Source organism: Salvelinus alpinus, chromosome 23 (assembly GCF_045679555.1).
Source record: "Salvelinus alpinus chromosome 23, SLU_Salpinus.1, whole genome shotgun sequence".
Classification (NCBI taxonomy): Eukaryota; Metazoa; Chordata; class Actinopteri; order Salmoniformes; family Salmonidae; genus Salvelinus; species Salvelinus alpinus.
This window is the reverse complement of record NC_092108.1, coordinates 36,315,949-36,341,766: the sequence shown is the minus strand read 5'-3', so window position 1 is coordinate 36,341,766 and position 25,818 is coordinate 36,315,949. Positions and strand designations below refer to the sequence as shown.

The window sequence follows — 25,818 nt, the reverse complement described above, 5'->3', positions numbered from 1 at the left end:
CACCGGCAGTCATGGCCGCAGTAAAATTCCACGTGAATCGTTGAGTCACGGTAATCTCCTCTTATGCACTCTGGACATGCTTTGGTAGTACCCAACATGCTAACTACCATCATGTCCTCATGACCTGGTACTCAGGGCTCTATTGTTCCTCCATCAGGTCCTAATGGCCTGGTACTTGGGGCTCTATTGTCCCTCCATCAGGTCCTAATGGCCTGGTTCTCAGGGCTCTATTGTTCCTCCATCAGGTCCTAATGGCCTGGTTCTCAGGGCTCTATTGTTCCTCCATCAGGTCCTAATGGCCTGGTACTCAGGTCTCTATTGTTCCTCCATCAGGTCCTAATGGCCTGGTAGTCAGGGCTCTATTGTTCCTCCATTAAGTCCTAATGGCCTGGTACTCAGGGCTCTATTGTTCCTCCATCAGGTCCTAATGGACTGGTAGTCAGGGCTCTATTGTCCCTCCATCAGGTCCTAATGGACTGGTAGTCAGGGCTCTATTGTTCCTCCATCAGGTCCTAATGGACTGGTAGTCAGGGCTCTATTGTCCCTCCATCAGGTCCTAATGGACTGGTTCTCAGGGCTCCATCAGGTCCTAATGGCCTGGTAGTCAGGGCTCTATTGTTCCTCCATCAGGTCCTAATGGCCTGGTAGTCAGGGCTCTATTGTTCCTCCATCAGGTCCTAATGGCCTGGTAGTCAGGGCTCTATTGTTCCTCCATCAGGTCCTAATGGCCTGGTTCTCAGGGCTCTATTGTTCCTCTAACCACTCTGACATCAATGCAAATACAATCAAAAATCACATCAAAGACTTATCATCAAAACAGAATGGTGCTTTTAAAACTCATCTCACTGTGATTGATTTGAAGAAAGAAGTTCAACAACAGGTTGAAACAGTGTAAAACATGGTTATTGTGGATGTTGTTTCAAAGCCTAACACAACTAAATGGACAGCGCTTTCTAAGGTGATGATTCATTCAAAACAGCCATAGGCATGTTAGAGCTTATACATTGCATAGGCTTATGACCCCAAGGCCGAAAACAAACAACCCAGAATTAAAATGATGATTGTGCCGTTATACAATACATAACCTACTGCATATTACGCATGGAAGAAAAACATGAAACAAAACTGATTTAAGATGTCTTTAGTACATAATTGATCTAGCCTATACTCCAATATTAACGAGTAGTCGCCTTTGATTGTAGACTGTATTAATATGCATACTGGATGGACTGGTTACCTTATGCTATGATCCAACATTTCTATCCATGAGTCTGGGAGAGAACGTAGAGGCCTAGGCAATGTTGTTGGTGCATTGATTGTGCAGGGCGGCTTACAGAGTTAGTCTACAATTATAGTGAATTTATGTTTGATTTTGAATAGCCTAGTAATAGAGAATGTATTATATTTTCAGAATTAATTGGGTGACACCTCACCTTTCGGTACAGAATATATCACCTGTCGGGGCAGTGAGAGCATGCTCTTCAAACAGGAATATCACCTGTCGGGGCAGTGAGAGCATGCTCTTCAAACAGGAATATCACCTGTCGGGGCAGTGAGAGCATGCTCTTCAAACAGGAATATCACCTGTCGGGGCAGTGAGAGCATGCTCTTCAAACAGGAATATCACCTGTCGGGGCAGTGAGAGCATGCTCTTCAAACAGGAATATCACCTGTCGGGGCAGTGAGAGCATGCTCTTCAAACAGGAATATCACCTGTCGGGGCAGTGAGAGCATGCTCTTCAAACAGGAATATCACCTGTCGGGGCAGTGAGAGCATGCTCTTCAAACAGGAATATCACCTGTCGGGGCAGTGAGAGCATGCTCTTCAAACAGGAATATCACCTGTCGGGGCAGTGAGAGCATGCTCTTCAAACAGGAATATCACCTGTCGGGGCAGTGAGAGCATGCTCTTCAAACAGGAATATCACCTGTCGGGGCAGTGAGAGCATGCTCTTCAAACAGGAATATCACCTGTCGGTGCAGTGAGAGCATGCTCTTCAAACAGGAATATCACCTGTCGGGGCAGTGAGAGCATGCTCTTCAAACAGGAATATCACCTGTCGGGGCAGTGAGAGCATGCTCTTCAAACAGGAATATCACCTGTCGGGGCAGTGAGAGCATGCTCTTCAAACAGGAATATCACCTGTCGGGGCAGTGAGAGCATGCTCTTCAAACAGGAATATCACCTGTCGGGGCAGTGAGAGCATGCTCTTCAAACAGGAATATCACCTGTCGGGGCAGTGAGAGCATGCTCTTCAAAACAGGAATATCACCTGTCGGGGCAGTGAGAGCATGCTCTTCAAACAGGAATATCACCTGTCGGGGCAGTGAGAGCATGCTCTTCAAACAGGAATATCACCTGTCGGGGCAGTGAGAGCATGCTCTTCAAACAGGAATATCACCTGTCGGGGCAGTGAGAGCATGCTCTTCAAACAGGAATATCACCTGTCGGGGCAGTGAGAGCATGCTCTTCAAACAGGAATATCACCTGTCGGGGCAGTGAGAGCATGCTCTTCAAACAGGAATATCACCTGTCGGGGCAGTGAGAGCATGCTCTTCAAACAGGAATATCACCTGTCGGGGCAGTGAGAGCATGCTCTTCAAACAGGAATATCACCTGTCGGGGCAGTGAGAGCATGCTCTTCAAACAGGAATATCACATGTCGGGGCAGTGAGAGCATGCTCTTCAAACAGGAATATCACCTGTCGGGGCAGTGAGAGCATGCTCTTCAAATAGGAATATCACCTGTCGGGGCAGTGAGAGCATGCTCTTCAAACAGGAATATCACCTGTCGGGGCAGTGAGAGCATGCTCTTCAAACAGGAATATCACCTGTCGGGGCAGTGAGAGCATGCTCTTCAAACAGTGGTTGATGTGAGGAGTGAAGTAAGTGTTATTTATTTCTCAGCAGCTCATATTAAGCACATGCTCCGCTATAAAACCCAAGTAGCATCATTGAAAAACGGACCGGCGGGAAAGCGTGCGGCCTCCATTCGCTATTGGATTACGTACAGATGACATGTATTTTCCCCCTGCCCATTTGATAAATGGGCCATTCTAAAATCGACGGTAATTTTACATATTAGTAAAGACCAGATTAAACTGAGCATAGTCTGATGGGTGAAAATAGACTAAACAAAAATATATAGGCAACATGTGGTGTTGATCCCATGTTTCATGAGCTGACATAAAAGATCGCAGAAATACACACAAATATAGTGTTTTCTGCATGCAGTCCCCAATCAGATTCCCCTCCCTCCCTCCGTGTGAGAGAGAGGTGGTCATTACCCTCCCATGCTCCCGTGCTGCCAGCTGTGGCTCATTAAAACACATGACAGAACTCTGAGCACACACCTCTGCGCTCTCTTGTTGCCATAGCTACAGCACCTGTTGCCAGGGTGGGTGATAAAGGTTCAAGTCTTAGGATTCACTTCACAAGCAATCAGGTTGAGTTCTCCGAGCACTCTCACAACTTCAATGACCTCAGATATATCGGCAGAATATATTTTCGGTGAACCCCGATGGTGTCATGACTTTCAGGGTGTTCCATCACTGGACAAACAAGATATTTCTCATCTTATAATAGAGTTGCGACATCCCTCCATTCCTCCCTCCCCTTCAGAAGAATCTGAACAAGCACTTACAACACTGAGACAAAGCAGAGACAATGGATGCTTCCCAAATGGAAGCCTATTCCCTATGCAGTACACTCATTTTGACCAAAGGACCCTGGTCAAAAGTAGTGCACAATAAAGGGAAAAGGGAGCCATTTGGGGACACAGTCTATGTGGCCCATTACAGTGATGTCTACTACAGCTCTATGCAATACAGACCTCCAAACATCTGTTGCTGTAGGATATAACTTCCTCGGTCAGGGTAATTGAGTGACTAAATCCTTCATCGCTCCAAATGTCCTTTTAATATCAGCTCATATCCCACTCATGTCACCGAGCATAAAAGGAGTGATTGGTCGAGAGAAAGAGTTACATGATGATCACCACCATTATATGAGAAACATCCCAGGCCACGTCGCAAATGGCACCCTATTCCCTACATAGTGCACTTATTTTAAGAAGAGCTGGTCAATAGTGCACTATGTAGGGAATAGGGTGCTATTTGGGACGCACCCCCACCCGTCATCGTCCATGTAGCTGCTCCAGAGCAGCCCAGTCGGCCCAGCTGCCCACGGACAGATGAACTGCTGAACTCATTCTGTCAGCTAATGCAATGGTTCACATGGAGAGACTGAGGCAGCGGAGAGAGAGAGGCAGCGGAGAGGAAGCGGAGAGGAGAGGCAGCGGAGAGGGAGAGGCAGCGGAGAGGAAGCGGAGAGGGAGAGGCAGCGAAGAGGGAGAGGCAGCGGAGAGGCAGAGGCAGCGGAGAGGAAGCGGAGAGGCAGCGGAGAGGGAGAGGCAGCGGAGAGGAAGCGGAGAGGGAGAGGCAGCGAAGAGGGAGAGGCAGCGAAGAGGGAGAGGCAGCGGAGAGGCAGAGGCAGCGGAGAGGCAGAGGCAGCGGAGAGGCAGCGGAGAGGAGAGGCAGCGGAGAGGCAGCGGAGAGGAAGCGGAGAGGCAGCGGAGAGGAAGCGGAGAGGCAGCGGAGAGGAAGCGGAGAGGCAGCGGAGAGGGAGAGGCAGAGGAGAGGCAGCGGAGAGGAGAGGCAGCGGAGAGGAAGCGGAGAGGGAGAGGCAGCGGAGAGGCAGCGGAGAGGAAGCGGAAAGGCAGCGGAGAGGGAGAGGCAGCGGAGAGGAAAGGCAGCGGAAGCGGAGAGGAAGCAGAGAGGCAGAGGCAGCGGAGAGGAGAGGCAGCGGAGAGGAAGCAGAGAGGGAGAGGCAGCGGAGAGGAGAGGCAGCGGAGAGGAAGCGGAGAGGGAGAGGCAGCGGAGAGGGAGAGGCAGCGGAGAGGAAGTGCAGCGGAGAGGAAGCGGAGAGAAGAGGCAGCGGAGAGGAAGCGGAGAGGAAGCGGAGAGGCAGAGGCAGCGGAGAGGGAGAGGCAGCGGAGAGGGAGAGGAGCGGCAGAGGCAGCGGAGAGGGAGAGGCAGCGGAGAGGCATCGGAGAGGTAGAGGCAGCGGAGAGGGAGAGGCAGCGGAGAGGGAGAGGCAGCGGAGAGGGAGAGGCAGCGGAGAGGAGAGGCAGCGGAGAGGAGAGGCAGCGGAGAGGAGAGGCAGCAGAGAGGAGAGGCAGCGGAGAGGAGAGGCAGCGGAGAGGAGAGGCAGTGGAGAGGAGAGGCAGCGGAGAGGCAGCGGAGAGGAGAGGCAGCGGAGAGGGAGAGGCAGCGGAGAGGAAGAGGAGAGGCAGCGGAGAGGAAGCGGAGAGGCGAGGCAGCGGAGAGGGAGAGGCAGCGGAGAGGAGAGGCAGCGGAGAGGAGAGGAAGCGGAGAGGAGAGGCAGCGGAGAGGAAGCGGAGAGGCAGCGGAGAGGAAGCGGAGAGGCAGCGGAGAGGGAGAGGCAGCGGAGAGGAGAGGCAGCGGAGAGGAAGCGGAGAGGAGAGGCAGCGGAGAGGAGAGGAAGCGGAGAGGCAGCGGAGAAGCAGTGGAGAGGGAGAAGTCTTTACAGGCTGACATGTGGAAGACCTTTGACTCCTTCCTTCTCCCTTTCAACCTGCTCTACCAAGTATCTGCCCAAAGTCACACCCTATTACCTTTAAAGTGCACTACTTTTGACCAGTGCTCATCTAGGCCTCTGGTCAAAAGTATTGCAGGAAATAGGGTGCCATTTGAGACGCATGTCTGAAGTCTGGATGTCTGGTGAAAATACAACAGGTCTGGATCTTCTCTGAGTCTGTAACACACTCAGATGTTTAGAGATGATTACTCACATGTCTGTAATGTTAAATGTGGCTGGTAATACCAGGTTTGCGTGACATGTGCAGTGTGTGTGTCCACGTGTGTGTCTTGTGCGTGTATGGTTGTGTGTGTGTGTGTGTGTGTGTGTCTGTTGCATGCGCGCGTGTGTGTGAGAGTGTGGTTCTACCTGCTCCCGTCTCTCCAGCCAGCGGTCTACCATGGGGTGGTTGGCGCTCAAGGAGGAGCGGGCCGTCTCTCTCTGGAACTCTCTCTGGTTGGCACAGGTGCCTGCATCCCGGGGGAGACTACGGTACGTGTCCGGACCATTACCCTGGACAGACACAGGAACAAGGAAGACTCTAAGGGGAAGGTTTCCCAGATTATTCCTAGTGCTGGACTAAAAAAAACATTTTCAATGGAGATTATCCTAGGCTTAATCCGTGTCTGGGAAACCATTCCTTAAAGACACAGGCTTTAGATACAGTATAGATGGCACATTGCAAGTGCTTAATATCCACCTTTCAGTCTAAGTATAATGACCTCAACTATGGATCTCAATGCTGTAAACCTTCAGGATAACATCCTGGGACCAGGCTACCTAACGACTGCACACGTTTAAATTAAACATAGCAGGTTGTATTGTTGTGGAATATTACTGTCTCATTTGTCATGACCAGGGGAGTGTACTACAACTTCCAGGAAGTATCTCTCAGCTCCATGACATCAATGGCATAGTCTGCGTCCCAAATGTCACCCTATTCCCTTTTCAGTGCATTTGGAAAGTGTTCATACCCCTTGACCTTTTCCGCATTTTGCTCCGTTAGTCTTATCCTAAAATGGATTAAATATTTTTTTCCTCCTCATCAAGCTACACACAATACGCATAATGGAAAAGCAAAAACAGGTTTTTAGATTTTTTTTTGCAAATAATAATAAAAAAACGTATATCACATTTACAAGTATTCAGACCCTGTAATCAGTACTTTGTTGAATGACCTTTTGCTGCGATTACAGCATCATTCTTGGGTATGACGCTACAAGCTTGGCACACCTGTATTTGTGAAGTTTCTCCCATTCTTCTCTGCAGATTCTCTCAAGCTCTGTCAGGTTGGATGGGGAGAGTCGCTGCAAGGCTATTTTCAGGTCTCTCCAGAGATGTTTGATCGGGTTCAAGTCTGGGCTCTGGCTGGACCACTCAAGGACATTCAGAGACTTGTCCCGAAGCCACTCATGCGTTGTCTTGGCTGTGTGCTTAGGGTCGTTGTCCTGTTGGAAGGTGAACCTTTGTCCCAGTCAGAGGTCCTGAGCGCATTGGAGCAGATTTTCATCAGTGATCTCTGTACTTTTCTCCGTTCATCTTTCCCTTGATCCTGACTAGTCTCCCAGTCCCAGCCGCTGAAAAACATCCCCACAGTATGATGATGCCCCCACCATGCTTCACCGTAGGGATGGTGCCAGGTTTACTCCAGACGTAACGCTTGCAATTCAGACCAGAGTTCAATCTTGGTTTCATCAGACAAGATAATCTTTTTTCTCATGGTCTGAGAGTCTATAGCTGCCTTTTGGCAAACTCCAAGCCACTCCTATTTGCCAAATCTTCAATTTAAGCCTACTAGAGAGCGTGTGCCCTCAGGCCTGGAGGGAAGCTAACGTTATTCCGCTACCCAAGAATAGTAAAGCCCCATTCACTGGCTCAAATAGCCGACCAATCAGCCTGTTACCAACCCTCAGACAACTTCTGGGAAAAATTGTGTTTGACCAGATACAATGCTATATCACAGTAAACAAATTGACAACAGAATTTGTTTATAGGGAAGGACACTCAACAAGAACAGCACTTACACAAATGACTGATGATTGGCTGAGAGAAATTGATGATAAAATGATTGTGGGGGCTGTCTTGTTAGACTTCAGTGCAGCTTTTGACATTATCGATCATAGTCTGCTGCTGGAAAAACTTGTGTTATGGCTTTACACCCCCTGCTATAATGTGGATAAATAGTTAATTGTCTAACAGAACACAGAGGGTGTTCTTTAATGGAAGCCTCTCAAATATAATCCAGTTAGAACAGGAATTCCCCAGGGAAGCTGTTTAGGCCTCTTGCTTTTTTCAATTTTTACTAACGACATGCCACTGAATTTGAGTATAGCCAGAGTGTCTATGTATGCGGATAACTCAACACTATACACGTCAGCTACTACAGCAACTGAAATGACTGCAACACGCAACAAAGAGCTGTAGTTAGTTTTAGAGTAGGTAGCAAGGAATAAGTTAGCCCTAAATATTTCTAAAACTTAAATAATTTTATTTGGAACAAAACACTCACTAAACCCTAAACCTCAACTAAATCGTATAATAAATAATGTGGAAATTGAGCAAGTTGAGATGACTAAACTGCTTGGAGTAATGCTAGATTGTAAACTGTCATGGTGAAACCATATTGATGCAGTAGTAGCTAAGATGGGGAGAAGTCTGTCTATAATAAAGCGATGCTCTGCCTTCTTAACAACACTATCAACAAGGCAGGTCCCACAGGCCCTAGTTTTGTCGCACCTTGACTACTGTTCAGTAGTGTGGTCAGGTGCCACAAAAAAGGACTTAGGAAAATTGCAATTGGCTCAGAACAGGGAAGCACGGCTGGCCCTTGGATGTACACAGAGAGCTAATATTAATAATATGCATGCCAATCTCTCCTGGCTGAAAGTGGAGGAGAGATTGACTTCATCAGTACTTTTATTTGTGAGAGGTAATGACATGTTGAATGCACCGAGCTGTCTGTCTAAACTACTGGCACACAGCTCAGACACCCATGCATACCCCCACAAGACATGCAACAAGAGGTCTCTTCACAGTCCCCGAGTCCAGAATAGACTATGGGAGGCACACAGTACTACATAGAACCATGACTACAAGGAACTCTATTCCACATCAAGAAACTGACGCAAGCAGTAAAATTAGTTTTAAAAAGCAGATTAAAAAACACCTTATGGAACAGCGGGGACTGTGAAGCAAAACAAACATTGGCACAGACACATGCGCGCGCGCAATCACACACGATAACATACACATTATACATACACGGATTTAGTACTGTAGAGATGTGGTAGTGGTGGAGTAGGGGCCTGAGGGCACACATTATGTTGTGAAATCTGTGAATGTATTGTGATGTTTTAAAATTGTATAACCTGCCATAATTTTGCTGGACCCCTGGAAGAGTAGCTGCTGCTTTGGCAGCTAATGGGGACTTGGGTCAAACGTTTCGGGTGGCCTTCCACAAGCTTCCAACAATAAGTTGGGTGGATTTTGGCCCTGTGTTTCCTGTCTCTCTGTGCCAGTTCGTCTTGTATGTTAGTCAAGTCAACCAGCGTTTTTTCCCCAGTACTCCTTTTCTATTCTCTTTTGCTAGTCTTCCCGGTTATTGACCTCTGCCTGACTGTGGACTACTTTCCCAACTGCCTGATCATCCTGCCTGCCCAGATCTTGAGTCTGCCTGCCCTTCGGTACCTATTGGACGGAAGTGGTTTTGTCCTTTTGCCTGTACACGACCATTCTCTTGCCTACCTCTTTTTGGATTGATAAACATTCCAAGACTCACTCCAATCATCTGCATCTGGGTCTCGCCCTATGCCTTGATATTTAAACTGGAAGAACTTGTGTTTTTAAATCATTGACTGATGTCTTGAGATGTTGCTTCAATATATCCACATAATTTTCCTCCTTTATGATGCTATTTTGTGAAGTGCACCAGTCCCTCCTGCAGCAAAGCACCCCCACAACATGATGCTGCCACCCCCGTGCTTCACGGTTGGGATGGTGTTCTTCGGGTTGCAAGCCTCCCCCTTTTTCCTCCAAACATAACTATGGTCATTATGGCCAAACAGTTCTATTTTTGTTTCATCAGTCCAGAGGACATTTCTCCAAAAAGTACGATCTTTGTCCCCATGTGCAGTTGCAAACCGTAGTCTGGCTTTTTTATGGTGGTTTTGGAGCAGTGGCTTCTACCTTGCTGAGTGGCCTTTCGGGTTATGTCGATATTGGACTCGTTTTACTGTGGATATAGATACTTTTGTACCCGTTTCCTCCATCATCTTCACAAGGTCCTTTGCTGTTGTTCTGGTATTGACATGCACTTTTCGCACCAAAGTACGTTAATCTCTAGGAGACAGAACGCGTCTCCTTCCTGAGCGGTATGACGGCTGCGTTGTCCCATGTGTGTTTATACTTGCGTACTATTGTTTGTACAGATGAATGTGGTACCTTCAGGCATTTGGAAATTGCTCCCAAGGATGAACCAGACTTGTGGAGGTCTACAATTTTTTTCTGAGGTCTTGGCTGATTTCTTTTGATTTTCCCATGACGTCAAGCAGAGGCACTGAGTTTGAAGGTAGGCCTTGAAATACATCCGCAGGTACACCTCCAATTGACTCAAATGATGTCAATTAGCCTAACAGAAGCTCCTAAAGCCATGACATCATTTTCTGGAATTTTCCAAGCTGTTTAAAGGCACAGTCAACTTAGTGTATGTAAACTTCTGACCCACTGAAATTGTGATACAGTGAATTATAAGTGAAATAATCTGTCTGTAAACAATTGTTGGAAAAATGACTTGTGTCATGCACAAAGTAGATGTCCTAACCAACTTGCCAAAACTATAGTTTGTTAACAAGACATTTGTGGAGTGGTTGAAAAACGAGTTATAATGACTCCAACCTAAGTGTATGTAAACTTCCGACTTCAACTGTACTTACATACCGAACAAAAATATAAATGCAACATGCAACAATTTATATGATTTTACTGAGCTAAATAGAAAAGCCTGAGAGAGGATACAGGTAGCTAATGTCATACACTGAAGATACAGGGGACCATCACTTGAAACTGTTCAACTGCAGAGATAAGAGATGTTTGATCATTGGCTACCTTTCTCTCCAGGCTATTGGTGCCAGTGCCGGTGCCTCCAACAGAGCGCCGTGGTTTGAGGAAGCCAGCCGTGGTGGACCAGCGGGTGGGGTTCTTCCTGGACGGTTTCTCCGGCGGCAGGGTCACGCGGGGGTCGCTGATAGGCCCGTTGATCGTCGCCAGGGCCGGGTCACTGCTGCGACGCACATGGAGGGGCATACCTGGAGGAGAGAGATGGAGGAGGAGAGAGATGGAGGAGAAGAGGGAGACGGGCTCAAAAGGAGTGCATCTGGGGAAGTATGTACTTACTTACGCCCATCACTCCACCAAACATCTGAGTTTGACTGGGTTTATCAGATCTTACCAGGCTCCTACATGACATTAGCAAATTGTTTGTGTCCTCCTATGTCACTTCATTAGTTCTGTGCATTGGTCAATATTCAAATGGACTTCATTTTCGGCTACATGATTACATCTAGGTTGGTTTCTCTGGCCAATTCCCTCAGAGTAATAATTTGCCTATTCTTAATGAGGTGTGTGTGTGATTAGAGCTTATAGCTATTGCAGCCCGGATACCCAGTGTTATCAAAACACACATCAGCACAATAAATAACAGGAATGATTATTTAGAGTCCACCACTATTACAGCTGTAAATTATTAGGGCTATTATTAGGGCCATTATTAGGGCTATTATTAGGGCCATTATTAGGGCTATTCTCAGTAATGATCTGTAGGAGGTAAGTGATTGATCCAGTAGCCTGGGAGCGGTTTCACATTAGATTGCAATGAGCAGGTCATCCAACTCCTAATTCGATTTTTTTTTTAAATAGATGCTATAATGACTAACGTTCTGCATAATTATACCAACCAGGGCCCCAATTTATACCCTGTCAGAGAAATACATTTGAATCTCTCCTAACTATAATTAACATTGAATGAAATGCCAGCGTCTGAATTGGAATCTTTTTTAACAGGGCCCAACGTGAAATCTCAATAGCTTGCGAAACTATAAATTGAATTCATCTGCACAGGGTCCTCTAAGTAGCCTCTGGGAGTTGGAGTCTGGGAGGCTGGTCAGTCAGCGGTTAGGACCCGTCGTTAGACCATGTGTTGATAACTGTGCTGCTCTCTGATCAGCTCTCTCCATTCAAATCTGACCTCATCATGACAATTATTCCACAATACTGACAGTGGATCAGCTCCTAGAGAGATATTATCACCTTATGACTCCAAATATAGAGGTGGCTAATACTAATGCTTACCCTATAATAATGTACTGAAACACAGATTCATTTAGCACATCATTCCACACATTTAAGATTAAGTTCACTTTACTGGTCAATTGTACACAAGAGCCAACTGAACTTTTACCTCAGCTTTTAACCCAACCTCTACGAAAGACAAATACAGGATTTGGAGAAGTGCGGGGGGTTGCCACACTGGGTGCTCTGGGAGCTGTTGTTGTGGGGTTTTAATTGCCTTGCTCAAGGGCACAACGGCAGGCAATGGCATCTAGGATTTATAACCAGCAACCCTCCAGTTGCCAGCTCACTTCCCGACAGATTTTTCACATCGGACCCTGGATTCAAACTGGCAACCCTCCCTCCGGGACCCGGACCGCCTATCTAAACGCTAGGCTACCTGCCATTGTTACTCATCAAGAAGTATGTTGAGGCAAAAATTAAAGACAGTTTAGCCTACAAATAGAACTCAATTGACCTAACATGAATTTACCTTTACCAGTCAGTAAACAACAAGCGCTTTCAAGTGCAACTTTAGCAATGATGGTTTTGGGAACAAGAGCTCTGAGATTAGGACAGTGTTCTATCCTCCCTCCCTGTACTGCCCTGTCCCATGAGTAAGACACTATGGGAGAATGTCAATTGCATTTCCTTGATTCCTCACATCCTCGCCTCTTCTCAAAACCAATTGGATGAGAAGGTCAGAGGTCCCTCCCTTCTGAACTTCTCAGGACAGAGGACGCGAGGAATCAGGGAAATGCAATTGACATTCTCCCATAGTCTTCCTAGCTCTGAAAATGTTTCCCACGCGTCTGGTAACCTGGTGGCCTCACTCACAACGCAGCAGTGGAACCTCATGGGACGCCTGCTTAACGTTTCCTGTTTGGATGAAGGCGCTTGTAATAAACAGAACTCTGATGGCGATGTGTCACTGAATGTTCCGGAGCACAGGCAGGGAGAAGAGCCAGTGGAAGTAGCACTTAGGAACGGCTACATTGCAGTTCCCACCAGTCAGAATATGGGAATGTGACACTTGGCGTCTTCAGAAGCCTTGGAGAGACCTTTAAAAACGGTGTGTTAGCTACAGTCTCTCTTGAGTGGTCCATTCATTGGACTCGTGTCAGTGAAGCAGCAATTCAGAGAGATTTTGGAGAAGACTAAACATACATATAGGAGCTAAACGGGATACTACACGATTCTTTAATCTACTTCCCGAGAGTCAGATTAACTCTTGGATACCATTTGTATGTCTCTGCGTGCAGTATGAAGGAAGATAAGAGGTCGTTTCGAGAGCCCACGCTAACTAGTGTATGCTCCTGTACCGATAGACTTCAAGTCATTGTGCGAAAACAAGTTAATTGCCAGAATCTAGCAGTATCCCTTAACTGTGTTGCTCTTCTGTCTGTGCTGCACACATCTAATATTTGAATAATGTGCCACTTTGTTTGCTGTTGAAGACATAATGCTATTCTGACCTCAGTGTTACAGCCCTCCCACGCAACAGTTTCAACCCAAAAGGCCACTTACACTGATGTTTGTTAATGGCCTCTTCCTGATGTTTCTGTACCCACTCAGACCAAAGGGCGAAAACAATTCATGTGATAATTTTATGTGACTAAAGAATTGACAGCACTAGAGTCTTCCCACATTGGAAACTATCTGAATATTCACATTAGATCTATCGGTCTGCTACGTAATTACCATCAATGGCATATGTTCCTTGAACCCAGTGCAACTTTGTGCCACGTTCTGATGCCAAACGCTGCAGATAGAAATGCCATGAAGATGGCCGACGTGATTCCTTGGTCTACATGTTTGTTCTACGTAACATATTTGCATATCTGAACGTTACAAAACGTTTTTCCCCCCCTGCTGAACGCGCCCCCAGGTGTTTGATTTGTGAACTTACTGGATCGAAGGGCGGACGGAGTGACTTCTATCTCGCTGGCGGCCTGGTAGGGCTGGAAAGCGGACATGTTGCTGGAGTTGAGCTCGGTGGCGAACAGGTCGGGGCTCTGGGTTCCCGTGGAGCTGGTGCCGTCGCCTCCATGGTGAGGGTCCTGTTCATCATACACCGCCACCAGCTGACGGAGAGAGGGACGAATGTTACTTTATTGACCATTACATGAGCAACGGACATGTGTCTTTTGCATACTATCTCCCTGCATATAGCCTATTTATATATATGAAGATGAAAGAGAGACAGACATTGGAAAGAATTAAAAAACAGCGCAAACTAGAATGCTATTTGACCCTAAACAGAGAGTACACAGTGGCAGAATACCTGACCACTGTGACTGACCCAAAATGAAGGAAAGCTTTGACTATGTACAGTGAGCAAAGCCTTGCTATTGAGAAAGGTCGCCGTAGGCAGACCTGGCTCTCAAGAAAAGACAGGCTATGTGCACACTGCCCACAAAATGAGGTGGAAACTGAGCTGCACTTCCTAACCTCCTGCCAAATGTATGACCATATTAGAGAGACATATTTCCCTCAGATTACATAGATTCACAAAGAATTCGAAAACAAACCTGATTTCAATAACCACAGCGTACCATCACAGCAGCAATATTTGTGACCTGTTGCCACAAGAAAAGGGCAACCAGTGAAGAACAAACACCATTGTAAATACAACCCTTATTTATGTATTTTCCCTTTTGTACTTTAACCATTTGCACATCGTTACAATACTGTATATAGACATAATATGACATTTGAAATGTCTTTATTCTTTTGGAACTTCTGTGAGTGTAATGTTTATTGTTTATTTCTCTTTTGTTTATTATCTATTTCACTTGCTTTGGCAATGTTAACATATGTTTCCCATGCCAATGAAGCCCCTTGAATTGAGAGGGAGAGAAAAGAGAGGAGAGAGAGATACCCGCTAATGATCAAAATCCAGAAAAGAGACGTTAAATTCTACAACCACATAAAAGGAAACAATTCCCAAACCTTCCATAACAAAGCCATCACCTACAGATAAATGAACCTGGAGAAGAGCCCCCTAAGCAAGCTGGTCCTGGGGCTCTGTTCACAAACAGACCCCACCGAGACCCAGGACAGCAACACAATTAGACCCAACCAGATCATGAAAAAACAAAAAGATACTTACTTGACACATTGGAAAGAATTTACAAAGAAAACAGTGCAAACTAGAATGCTATTTGGACCTAAACAGAGAGTACACAGTGGCAGAATACCTGACTACTGTGACTGACCCAAAATTAAGGAAAGCTTTGACTATGTACAGACACAGTGAGCATAGCCTTGCTATTGAGAAAGTCCGCCGAAGGCAGACCTGGCTCTCAAGAGAAGACAGGCTATGTGCACACTGCCCACAAAATGAGGTGGAAACTGAGATGCACTTCCTAACCTCCTGCCCAATGTATGACCATATTAGAGAGACATATTTCCCTCAGATTACACAGATCCACAAAGAATTAGAAAACAAACTCGATTTTGATAAACTCCCATATCTACTGGGTGAAATACCACAGTGTGCAATCACAGCAGCAAGATTTGTGACCTGTTGCCACAAGAAAAGGGTAACCAGTGAAGAACAAACACAATTGTAAATACAACCCATATTTATGTTGACTTATTTTCCCTTTTGTACTTTAACTGTTTGCACATCATTACAACACTGTATATATACATAATTTGACATTTGAAATGTCTTTATTCTTTCAGAACTTTTGTAAGTGTAATGTTTCCAGGTAATTTGCTATTGTTTATTATCTATTTCACTTGCTTTGGCAATGTAAAAATGTTTCCCATGCCAATAAATCCCTTAAATTGAAAGAGAGGAGAGTGAGACAGCGAGAGAGAGAGAGAGAGAGAGAGCGTGAGGTGTTCGAGTGAAAGAGGAACTCGAACTGTTAAGAATTCAAGTTGACGGCTGATTCTAGTTGACCGCCACCAATGACCGGATCTACTGTATGATTCAGGCTTTCATATCCAGAGGTCATTACATCCATAAACATGCGTTTCCCTTCACCCTGAGAATGACTCCATCTTTTTCTGAATCTTCAAAGCTTCCTATCCTACGGAGGCCTTATTAATTCCAGGGACAAGAACCCCTCAGGTGTTTGAATAGGATATTCAAGCCATCACTCTGAGGCCACATGTGTTCAGCTGGTTTGCGTTACGGGTTCGGTGCTGTGAGGAAGGATACAAATCCTTCAAAAAGGATATTAACAGTACAGTCACACGCAGGCAGCCACACTACATATTTTATTCACTATGTACTGTGGAGTACAGTCGAGGCCAAAAAGCAACCAACCGTAGCCCTAACACAGCCCGTCTCGGACTCCAATGCCCTACTGGCCACGACAGACAGACAACAGAGGGGGGTCAGGCAGAGTTTGAGGTCACAATGACTTACTATGGCGGCATCTGTCCGCTGGAGGTAGGCTATACTGTCTGCGTTGCAAATCGCACCCCATTCCCTGCTGAAAAGTAGTGCACTACATAGGGAATTGGGAACCATTTGGGAAGGCCCACTACCTTGCCTTGTATTATGAACGTCTGATTCTGCTCTATATAGCCCACCCTGCTCCGAGCCCTGGTCTGTTCCGGTGTATTAAAGCAGCTAAATCCTGGGAGCCTGTGGTTTTGTAGAGCAGCACAGAGAGCAGACACCCTGGAGAGACTAACAATCTCTAGAGGGCATAGAGAGGTCCAACACAGGCACTAACCTCCCTTCCCAAATGGCACCCTATCCCCTAATTAGTGTTCTCCTTCTGACCAGGGCGATTTGTACCCTGCCCCACTCTCCCTCCTCTCTCTCGCCCTCTCATTATATCAGTACCCTAATAAAGGCAGAGGTAAAGCGATATTCCTCATAACACGTCTCTGTGACATGGGGTCAGCACAGACTCTTATGACTGGTAAAACCAGCCAGGGGTCAAAAGTCAGTTTAGAGAAGGCCGGCAGACCGCCAATGACAGACCACTCTATAAGAGAACAGACAGGGATGTGTGTGCGTGCATATACGTGTGTGTGTGCATACTTATGGAATGGTCCTTCTAATAACTCCTAAGTACTATATATATATATATATATACATATATAGTAATTCCTAAGTACTGTACCCAGTACAGAGTCCGTGAGACTCATTCCCACAGTCAGGTCCCTAAGGGTTCCATAATATTGCGTAATAGAACTAGACTGTTCACCTCTGGGAGCCATCTGATGGTGATTATACAGAGGTAAGCAGGGCACATGGACATGGTGTGTGTGTTTAGACAAGGGCCCCTGTGTCCAGAATGTGTCACCCTCCCAGGGCTATTCGATCCCAGTTGAAACTATGACAGAGGATCAGTGTTATATCTACGAGTAAGTTAGGTCCCATGGTAAGGATGAAAACCACGGACGGTACACTTAGCGTACATACTAATCACCACACTGTCTCAGGCTGTTAGAATTGCATTTCATTTCTTTCCCAGACATCATGTGACTAGGGAGGAGTGACGCGGTACCGAAACCCGGTATTAAACGGGCCCCGGGGCTAAATGATGGAAGACCGTAGTATCAACAAACTCAGACGTTATCAGTTCTGCTTTCGGGTACTGGAGAAGAAAATACATTTCCTATTTATTATTGCGACATAAAAAGGTTATCTTGCGCATTTTATCTCACCAACCAATTCTAATTTCCAATAAGATGAAGACATTTGTCTATGATGCTTTCTCGCTATTCCCAATCCAGAAGACAGAGATCTCTCTCACACGGAGCCTGTGTCTCTCACACGCTACAGTACACGCTCTTAATTAGTGACGATGGCGGAGAGAGCTAAACGTTCAAAAGTGTGTCGATGCTGACAATGCTCGTTGCCACAAGTGCAACAAGACTTTTGCTTGTAAGGGTGGAAATACGAGCAATCTGTCCAAACATCTTTGAAAAGTGCATCATGTACAGGCAGAGAAATGCACACAGTTTGACTGGCTAGCTCATAGTTCATCTTTCGTTGTCTGATCTACGTTAGGTATGTATGCAGCCTAGAACCCACACACGGAGTTAACTAGATTATGAGAACATGGGTTCCTGATCAAAAGGAACCATTAGCCAGCTGAATGTTTAGCTATGGGTGCGTTCAGAAATTCAATCACCCATTGAAAGATTTTGCAACATTTATGTTAAAGTTGCAGCTACAATGAACCAACCCACTCCTCCCTCCAATACCACTCATCCTTAATCAAGACCAGATGGAACACTATCTAATGAGAGAGAGATTCATGGAGCCGTATCCAGCCATCCAAGCAGCAGCCTTGGACCCACGACTGCGAAAAGCAATGCCCAAGGACAACCTGGTCCGTCTGAAGGACGAGGACTTCCATAAGGCTGAGGACTTTGTCCAGCTCACGAGAATCCTCTATACATCCACACTGTGTGTGTCATGTGAAAAGAATGCCACCTGTGGACAGATCAAACCCATCCTCCACAAACTGGAAGAGAACTTCACTGTGAAGCATGAAGATACAACGTTTGCGGCAACCATCAAAGAGAAGGTGTGGGAGAACCTCTCCTGGCGCTATCAGGATGAGGCCTTCCTGCATGAGGCCACAGCAATGGACCCCAGATTTAAAGGGAGGCCGTTGAGTGACGCCACCTGGGACAGGCTGAGGAAGGAAACTGTTGAGGACAATGTGACAGTAGCAACACCAGGGCTGTCAGAGGAGCAGGAGCAGACAGACACAGAGCACCAGCAACAGTAGGAGTCTGAAGGAGAAGGAGAGGAAATGGAGGAGGAGGAGGAGGAGACAGTCCCTCCATTGTACAAAACAAGGAGTGCCTTGGAGGAGCTGTTCTCAGAAGAGGACAGGGAGTTGAGGTTGACGATCCAACAGGACACCTCGTCCCTCACCCTCAGCGAGCTTGTTGACCTAGAGGTCGAGCTCTACAAAGGCCTGCCTTCCATCCCCATGGCTGAAGATCCTGTGATGTAGTGGTGGTGGGAGACGAGAGCTACTCTGCCCCTCCTCACAAACATTGCAACAAGCTACCTCTGTGCTCAAGTCTCCTCCACCCCTAGTAAGAGGGTCTTTTCGACTGCAGGGAACACAATAAGCCAGGAGAGGTCCCGACTTCTGCCAGAAAAGGCAAATATGTTGATCTGTCTCCAGAATAACTGCTAAGAAGTGTTAGTCCTTCTGCAGCCTACCTGCAGGCCCCACCCGTGTTGCTCTATACCACTGTCTTTTCTTCTGCAGGAAAATATTGTTTATTTCATTTGTTTTACATTTCCATCATCATAACAGAGTCTATAATAGTGATTTGTTCAAAACATTGCTGTTTCTTTTGCCGTAAATCATTCTTTATTTTATTTATTTTAAAATATCAGAAAATAAAGCAATGTTAATTCTGTTGTTAATTTAAACAAAAATAACCAATAAGAACACTGTTAATGTACCGGATCGATAAGCAGTATCGGTAAGAGTAATAATAACGTTAAAATCTTAACGTTCCCCATCCCTAGTGGGTAGTGACCCCGCCACACTACCAGGTGTGTGTGTGTGTGGTGAAGCAATGTGAAGCTCCCCTTACGCACGCCGTACTAATTGCTACCTGTGTTGGCAAGCACAGACTTGGCCCAGCCACAAAATAATTACTCGTCCACACACACAGGCACACACTCAACGGGGGTGGTCTTCCCTGAGAATGACTAGGTACGCAACTGCTAATGTGTGTTGATTGCCCTGAGAGACCGTATAAGTGTGTCGGTCTTTCTGTGTATTTGACAGGATCGGTATGTCAAAGTTCATTGGTCGCGTACACAGAATTACAGGTGCAGGCGAAATGCTGGTGCTTCTAGCTCCAACAGAGCAGTAATAATACCTAGCAATACGTACATAATCCATTTTTATTTTATTAATATCAGAACGCACAATGTCATATATATATAAGCGGGTGTCCTGACTCTCTGAGGTCATTAAAGATCCCATGGCACTTATCGTAAGAGTAGGGGTGTTAACCCCGGTGTCCTGGCTAAATTCCCAATCTGGCCCTCAACCATCACGGTCACCTAATAATCCCCAGTTTACAATTGGCTCATTCATCCCCCTCCTCTCCCCTGTAACTATTCCCCAGGTCGTTGCTGCAAATGAGAACGTGTTCTCAGTCAACTTACCTGGTAAAATAACGGTAAAATAAATAAATAAATAAAAATATATATATATAATATAAAAAAATAAAAAAATAAATATATATACTGTACGAAAATACCTTTAGACACCATTGTAATAATCCATACCGGTAAGTGGATCCATACTGGTGTACCTTAAAAGACGATATATTGTCTCGCCCGAATGCTACAGAAAGGTGCTCCTGTCCTATGGGCCGTTCTGCCTATACCACAGACTCAGTGGACATGCCAAATGTAACCAACCCAAAACAGGAGATGTCCACTTCTCTTAGAGCAGTCTGCAATGCTCTTTGGCTGACTGGGAGCAGGCAGCCATCACACTTGGCCCGCAGCAGTAGAGCCTGTCTAGAGCCTGTCTAGAGCCTGTCTAGAGCCTGTCTAGAGCCTGTCTATGCCAGGTAGAGAATAAAGAGCAGAGCTGTCAGTGAGGGGGAGAGTGGCCCTGGACCTCAGCCTACACAGCTGTGAACCCCCAGTACTTAACTCCATGTTCCTCTCATAGCCAACAGCTACAACACAAAACCCCAAAACAGGGCCTAAAGCCTCAAGTCAATATCATAGGTACAGCAGAAACATCCAAACAACAACACAGTGTTTGCGTCCCAAATATCGCCTACATACAGTAGGGCACCATATCCTGAATGGGGCTGTGGTCAAAAGTAATGCACTATATAGGGGATAGGGTGCCAATTGGGATGCATCCAATATGTATGAACCCAACCAGGCCAATAACATCATCATAACTAGCTGAGTAACTGTCTGCAGCCCACAAATGTAGCGGATATATTGAGGTGGTGAAAACAACCCACAACAGTCAGTAGTAGAGACTGCGAGGTACTGTTCGTATTGGGTCAGTAGTAGAGACTGCGAGGTACTGTTCGTATTGGGTCAGTAGTAGAGACTGCGAGGTACTGTTCGTATTGGGTCAGTAGTAGAGACTGCGAGGTACTGTTCGTATTGGGTCAGTAGTAGAGACTGCGAGGTACTGTTCGTATTGGGTCAGTAGTAGAGACTGCGAGGTACTGTTCGTATTGGGTCAGTAGTAGAGACTGCAGGGTACTGTTCGTATTGGGTCAGTAGTAGAGACTGCGAGGTACTGTTCGTATTGGGTCAGTAGTAGAGACTGCGAGGTACTGTTCGTATTGGGTCAGTAGTAGAGACTGCGAGGTACTGTTCGTATTGGGTCGATAGTAGAGACTGCGAGGTACTGTTCGTATTGGGTTGATAGTAGAGACTGCGAGGTACTGTTCGTATTGGGTCAGTAGTAGAGACTGCGAGGTACAGTTCGTATTGGGTCAGTAGTAGAGACTGCGAGGTACTGTTCGTATTGGGTCAGTAGTAGAGACTGCGAGGTACTGTTCGTATTGGGTCGATAGTAGAGACTGCGAGGTACTGTTCGTATTGGGTCGAGCCCATTTCATCAGTTTTGCTTGATTTGTGGCACGAGAGGGGAGAGATGACTTGTCTGTAGCCTTTTACTGTAAGACATGGTCAGCAACACACACACACACACACACACAGACACAGCCAAACACTCAACCACATCAATCCGATCCAATCCACCCATTAAATCATGTTGACTTGACAGATGATTTGTAAATGATGTAGACGCACATAGAACCCTTGTGGAAGTGTTCATCAGTTCTCAAGACCGATGTCAACGTGGTTTGAAGTCTGGTGGGTGTCAGGGAGATGGAATTTCTGACTGGGGTGCAACCCCACACTCCCACTGCTGTAACCACGAGTCCACCGAGAGTGAGCCGAGCCAGAACACTGCCAGTGCCTTAGTGTTGTCCTTGACCCGATGGCCCTCAATCACCTACCCATGCACGCACGTGCACGCAGACACAAAGTGCATATTTCAGAGCGACAGAGAGACAAAGTCTGACTGACCCGGGAATGTAGGATCATGTTCAAATGTAGAACAACTGTGACTAGAATAGAAGGAGCAGTTTGAGCGTAATGACCCCTATCCATTTCACCTAATGGAAACAATAGACAGATGTGGGGAAAGGAAGGTTTCTCTGAATAAGACCTACATTGAATTATAGGAATAGAATGGAATAGTAATTGGGGACGGAGGAGCTATAGTAATTTAAATGTATAAAGACGACATTAATCATTTCCGGGGATAAAGGCTAGACATGGCTGGCTGTATATTACATATTTCATTTGTCAAAGGGAAAGGACACGTAAGCTGTAGGAAACTGAAGCTAAAACTACAGTCCACATCTTTCATCAGACACATGAAACCTGAAACAGTTTGTTCTCACATTAACTACTAGCCTACGTCTGATGGTTGTGTTAACCTTTCTCACTTAGAATAGGTAACCCTAGAGATCTGTGAGACCTGTTTATATCCCAGGCGAAGAGCTGCTGACAACATTCCCACTCAATAAAAGTTGGTAAACACATGGTGATGAAGGCGTGGAGAAGAAAAGGTACAAGAACAGGCTCTGCATACATGTAACTGACAAAATAAAGAAAACACTAACATAAAGTGTCTTAATAGGGCGTTCGGCACCACGACCCAGAACAGCTTCAATGCACCTTGGCATAGATTCTACTAGTTTCTGGAACTCCATTGGAGGGATGTGACACCATTCTTCAACGAGAAATTCCATCATTTGGTGTTTTGTTGACGGTGATGGAAAACACTGTTCCGGCGACGCCCCAGAATCTCCAATAAGTGTTCAATTGGGTTGAGATCTGGTGACTGAGACGTCCATGGCATTTGATTTACATTGTTTTCATGCTCATTTGTCACATGTCATTTGGCCTATCCAGCATTTTAATTCATGGGAATGTTAATTGCTTAATTAACTCAGGAACTACGCCTGTGTGGAAGCACCTGCTTGCAATATACTTTGTATTCCTCGTTTACTTAAGTGTTTCCATTATTTTGGCAGTTACCTGTACCTCCAATAACAATAGGCCTACCTCCAACAGAGCTATTCAATGTGTGTTACTGTTGACCTACTGGTTAATCCAATAGATTACCATCCAATTAAGCACCTCGGTATAGTCTGAATAATTAGGATAATTTGGTAGTCTGAAGAATTAGGATCATTTGGTATAGTTTGAAGAATTAGGATAATTTGGTAGTCTGAAGAATTAGGATCATTTGGTATAGTTTGAAGAATTAGGATAATTTGGTAGTCTGAAGAATTAGGATAATTTGGTATAGTTTGAAGAATTAGGATCATTTGGTATAGTTTGAAGAATTAGGATCATTTGGTATAGTCTGAAGAGTTAGGATCATTTGGTATAGTCTGAAGAGTTAGGATCATTTGGTATAGTTTGAAGAATTAGGATCATTTGGTATAGTCTGATGAGTTAGGATCATTTGGTATAGTTTGAAGAATTAGGATCATTTGGTATAGTCTGATGAGTTAGGATCATTTGGTATAGTTTGAAGAATTAGGATCATTTGGTATAGTTTGAAGAGTTATGAGCACTTATACTAGAAAGACGCCAACTAACTTCCAAAGCCTGGTGGGAGAACAGTTAATGAGAATCATTCATCACACAGTATCACCCTTAATCACATTGAAGCTATATTTATTCTGTTTTCCTCGATCAACGGCTTCTCAAGCCAATCAACACTTAACCAGATATCATGGGCATATTTTACAATGTGGGTGTTCAATTAACTGTGAACGACTTGTGTCGCGGCGGAGGAAGGAAAAACTTAAAAGACGTGAGTGTGTTTGAACAGCTCAGTGACAACGTCTACGGCGGAATAGCGTCCCGGCGCGCTTGACGCTGCACCACAGAGATAAGTTTGTATTTTTAACAGTCTCCCTCCCCACTCATAAATCAAATAGAGCCAGTAAAACCCACTCAGCCTGGCTGATACTAATGTCCACTTGGCAGACACAGGAAGACGGAAATGGCAGTAAATACCTTCAGTTACAGAAGGTTTACATGGCGACTAACGCAGCGGGGCGAAATTTATTGTTTCTCCATGTCCTAGTCCCAAATGGAACCATTTTCACTATATACTGCACTACGGGCTCTGGTCAAACGTAGTGCACTGCATAGGGAAAAGGACATGGAGACGGTTTGTTACTTCATGCTCCCAGCATGCATGGGCTGAGGTGTTTAAAGACACAGAACACGAATCATTCTATTTCCATGTAGCTTCATTTCCTGCACAAGGAGACACTGGGCCTTAGTTGCAGCCATTTCAGAGAACGTGCCAGTATAATATGCCAGTTCTTTGTAGGGGATGCGACCTCAACCCTGGACTGTAGGTAAGGGTTATTCCGGGAGTGATGTAAACAGACACTTGTTTGTCTAACCTTTCTGACCGGACAGCGGAAATCTGAATGCCATGTGTGCTAAATCACTTTTCAGCTAGCTCCTTAAATAAAAAATAAAAAAGCCAGCGACAGCCTCCAGAAACAAGCTTGAGACATCCTGAGCTCCCTCCTCTCAAAAACCTAATTTCAAGAGAAATTTGCAAAACCAACGGTAATAAATTATGGTTTAAACAATGCCAGTCTTTCTCCATAGCATCTGTCTGGCCAGTGAACAAAACACACTTGGCCACTTGGAGAAAGTCATAACATCTTAAATTGAGTTAAGATGCCTTCAGACTGTTATTTCCTGGCCCGGCCGGGCCGAGTAGAGGGAAGTTGCATCGTTCCTCACGATACAGCTGGCTGAGCTCAATTGTATCAACATTGAGCAATTCTATTGTTTCACAATGTGACGATCCCAACGCTAGTGGAGCGCAGCAAAGGAAACAAGGGCTCCCTTGCTTTTCGCAATAAAACTGCACAATTAAAAGTGAGCAGCAAGAAAAAAGGGCTGAAGCAGAAATGTGTTTCATCAGACAGCGTCTGGAGGAGTCCCGGGTGTCCAATACCTCCCCTTCCTGTGATGCCAGCTAAGCATTTCCCCCAGTAAAGAACGGCTTCATCCTAAATGGCACCCTACATATAGCGCACTCCTTTTGACCAGGTCCCATAGGGCTCTGGTTAAAAGTAGTGCACTCATAGGGAACAGTGTGTGGTTTGGGAGTCCCTCTGCTCGCCTTTCAACAGCTCTGCGTTTCTCATCTCATCCAGTAATGGGGCCCCTGATGAGGCCTAGGCCTACACTAGTACCCACTTAATGAAGAATCATCATCTAGCTTTATGGCTTATAGAGTACCAACACCATAACCCAACTGAGCTACAACTAAATAGCTTTGTCCCATAGGGTTCTGGCCAGGAGTAGATCACCATGTAGGTTGCCATTTGGGGCGCAGCATATTATATGTGAGCTGACAGCAGCCAATGGTCATTGGTCAAGGAGGATGAATAAGGCCTCGTCCTGGACCACGATGCATCTGGAAGAGCTCAACGCTGTATTATTGATGAGTGCTGACACTGATGTGTCCTAACCCTTAACAACCCCGTCAACAGGTCACATAGTTAAAAATGGGGGGGGGGGGGGGGTCTGAGACTGACAATCCCTGGGGACCTTCAGGGTCCTAAGGGGAACTGGACCTATCATTAATTGAAGTTCGAGGGAACATTTGAGTGGGCGGAGTGACAGTTTGGTAATGAGAAATTATAGTTCTGCTGATGCCTTCAGAAATAGAACACCGTCCGACTCCAGTTTGATGAGCAATTACTTATCCCCTTGGTTCCATTACATTGGGCGGGATTTGGATTAGAAAACATTATACTTCAAATACATGGCAATCTCAGAGGAGATTAGCGCTCATTAAAGGTCTTGACAAACCATGATAAATGAATTA

At 45.7% G+C, this 25,818-nt stretch overlaps 1 protein-coding gene across 6 annotated transcripts in view; it reads right to left on the bottom strand.

Annotated features, from left to right (window-relative positions):
• LOC139550896 (partitioning defective 3 homolog) overlaps positions 1–25,818 on the bottom strand; it is a 249,251-nt gene that overhangs the window by 139,338 nt on the left and 84,095 nt on the right. For all 6 annotated transcript variants that reach the window (XM_071362135.1, XM_071362137.1, XM_071362140.1 and 3 more), the window contains 3 exons: positions 13,833–14,007; positions 10,703–10,902; positions 5,969–6,112 (listed from right to left, as the gene is read on the bottom strand). In XM_071362135.1, coding sequence (XP_071218236.1) covers positions 5,969–6,112; positions 10,703–10,902; positions 13,833–14,007 — 519 coding nt within the window. The remainder of the gene's footprint in view (positions 1–5,968; positions 6,113–10,702; positions 10,903–13,832; positions 14,008–25,818) is intronic.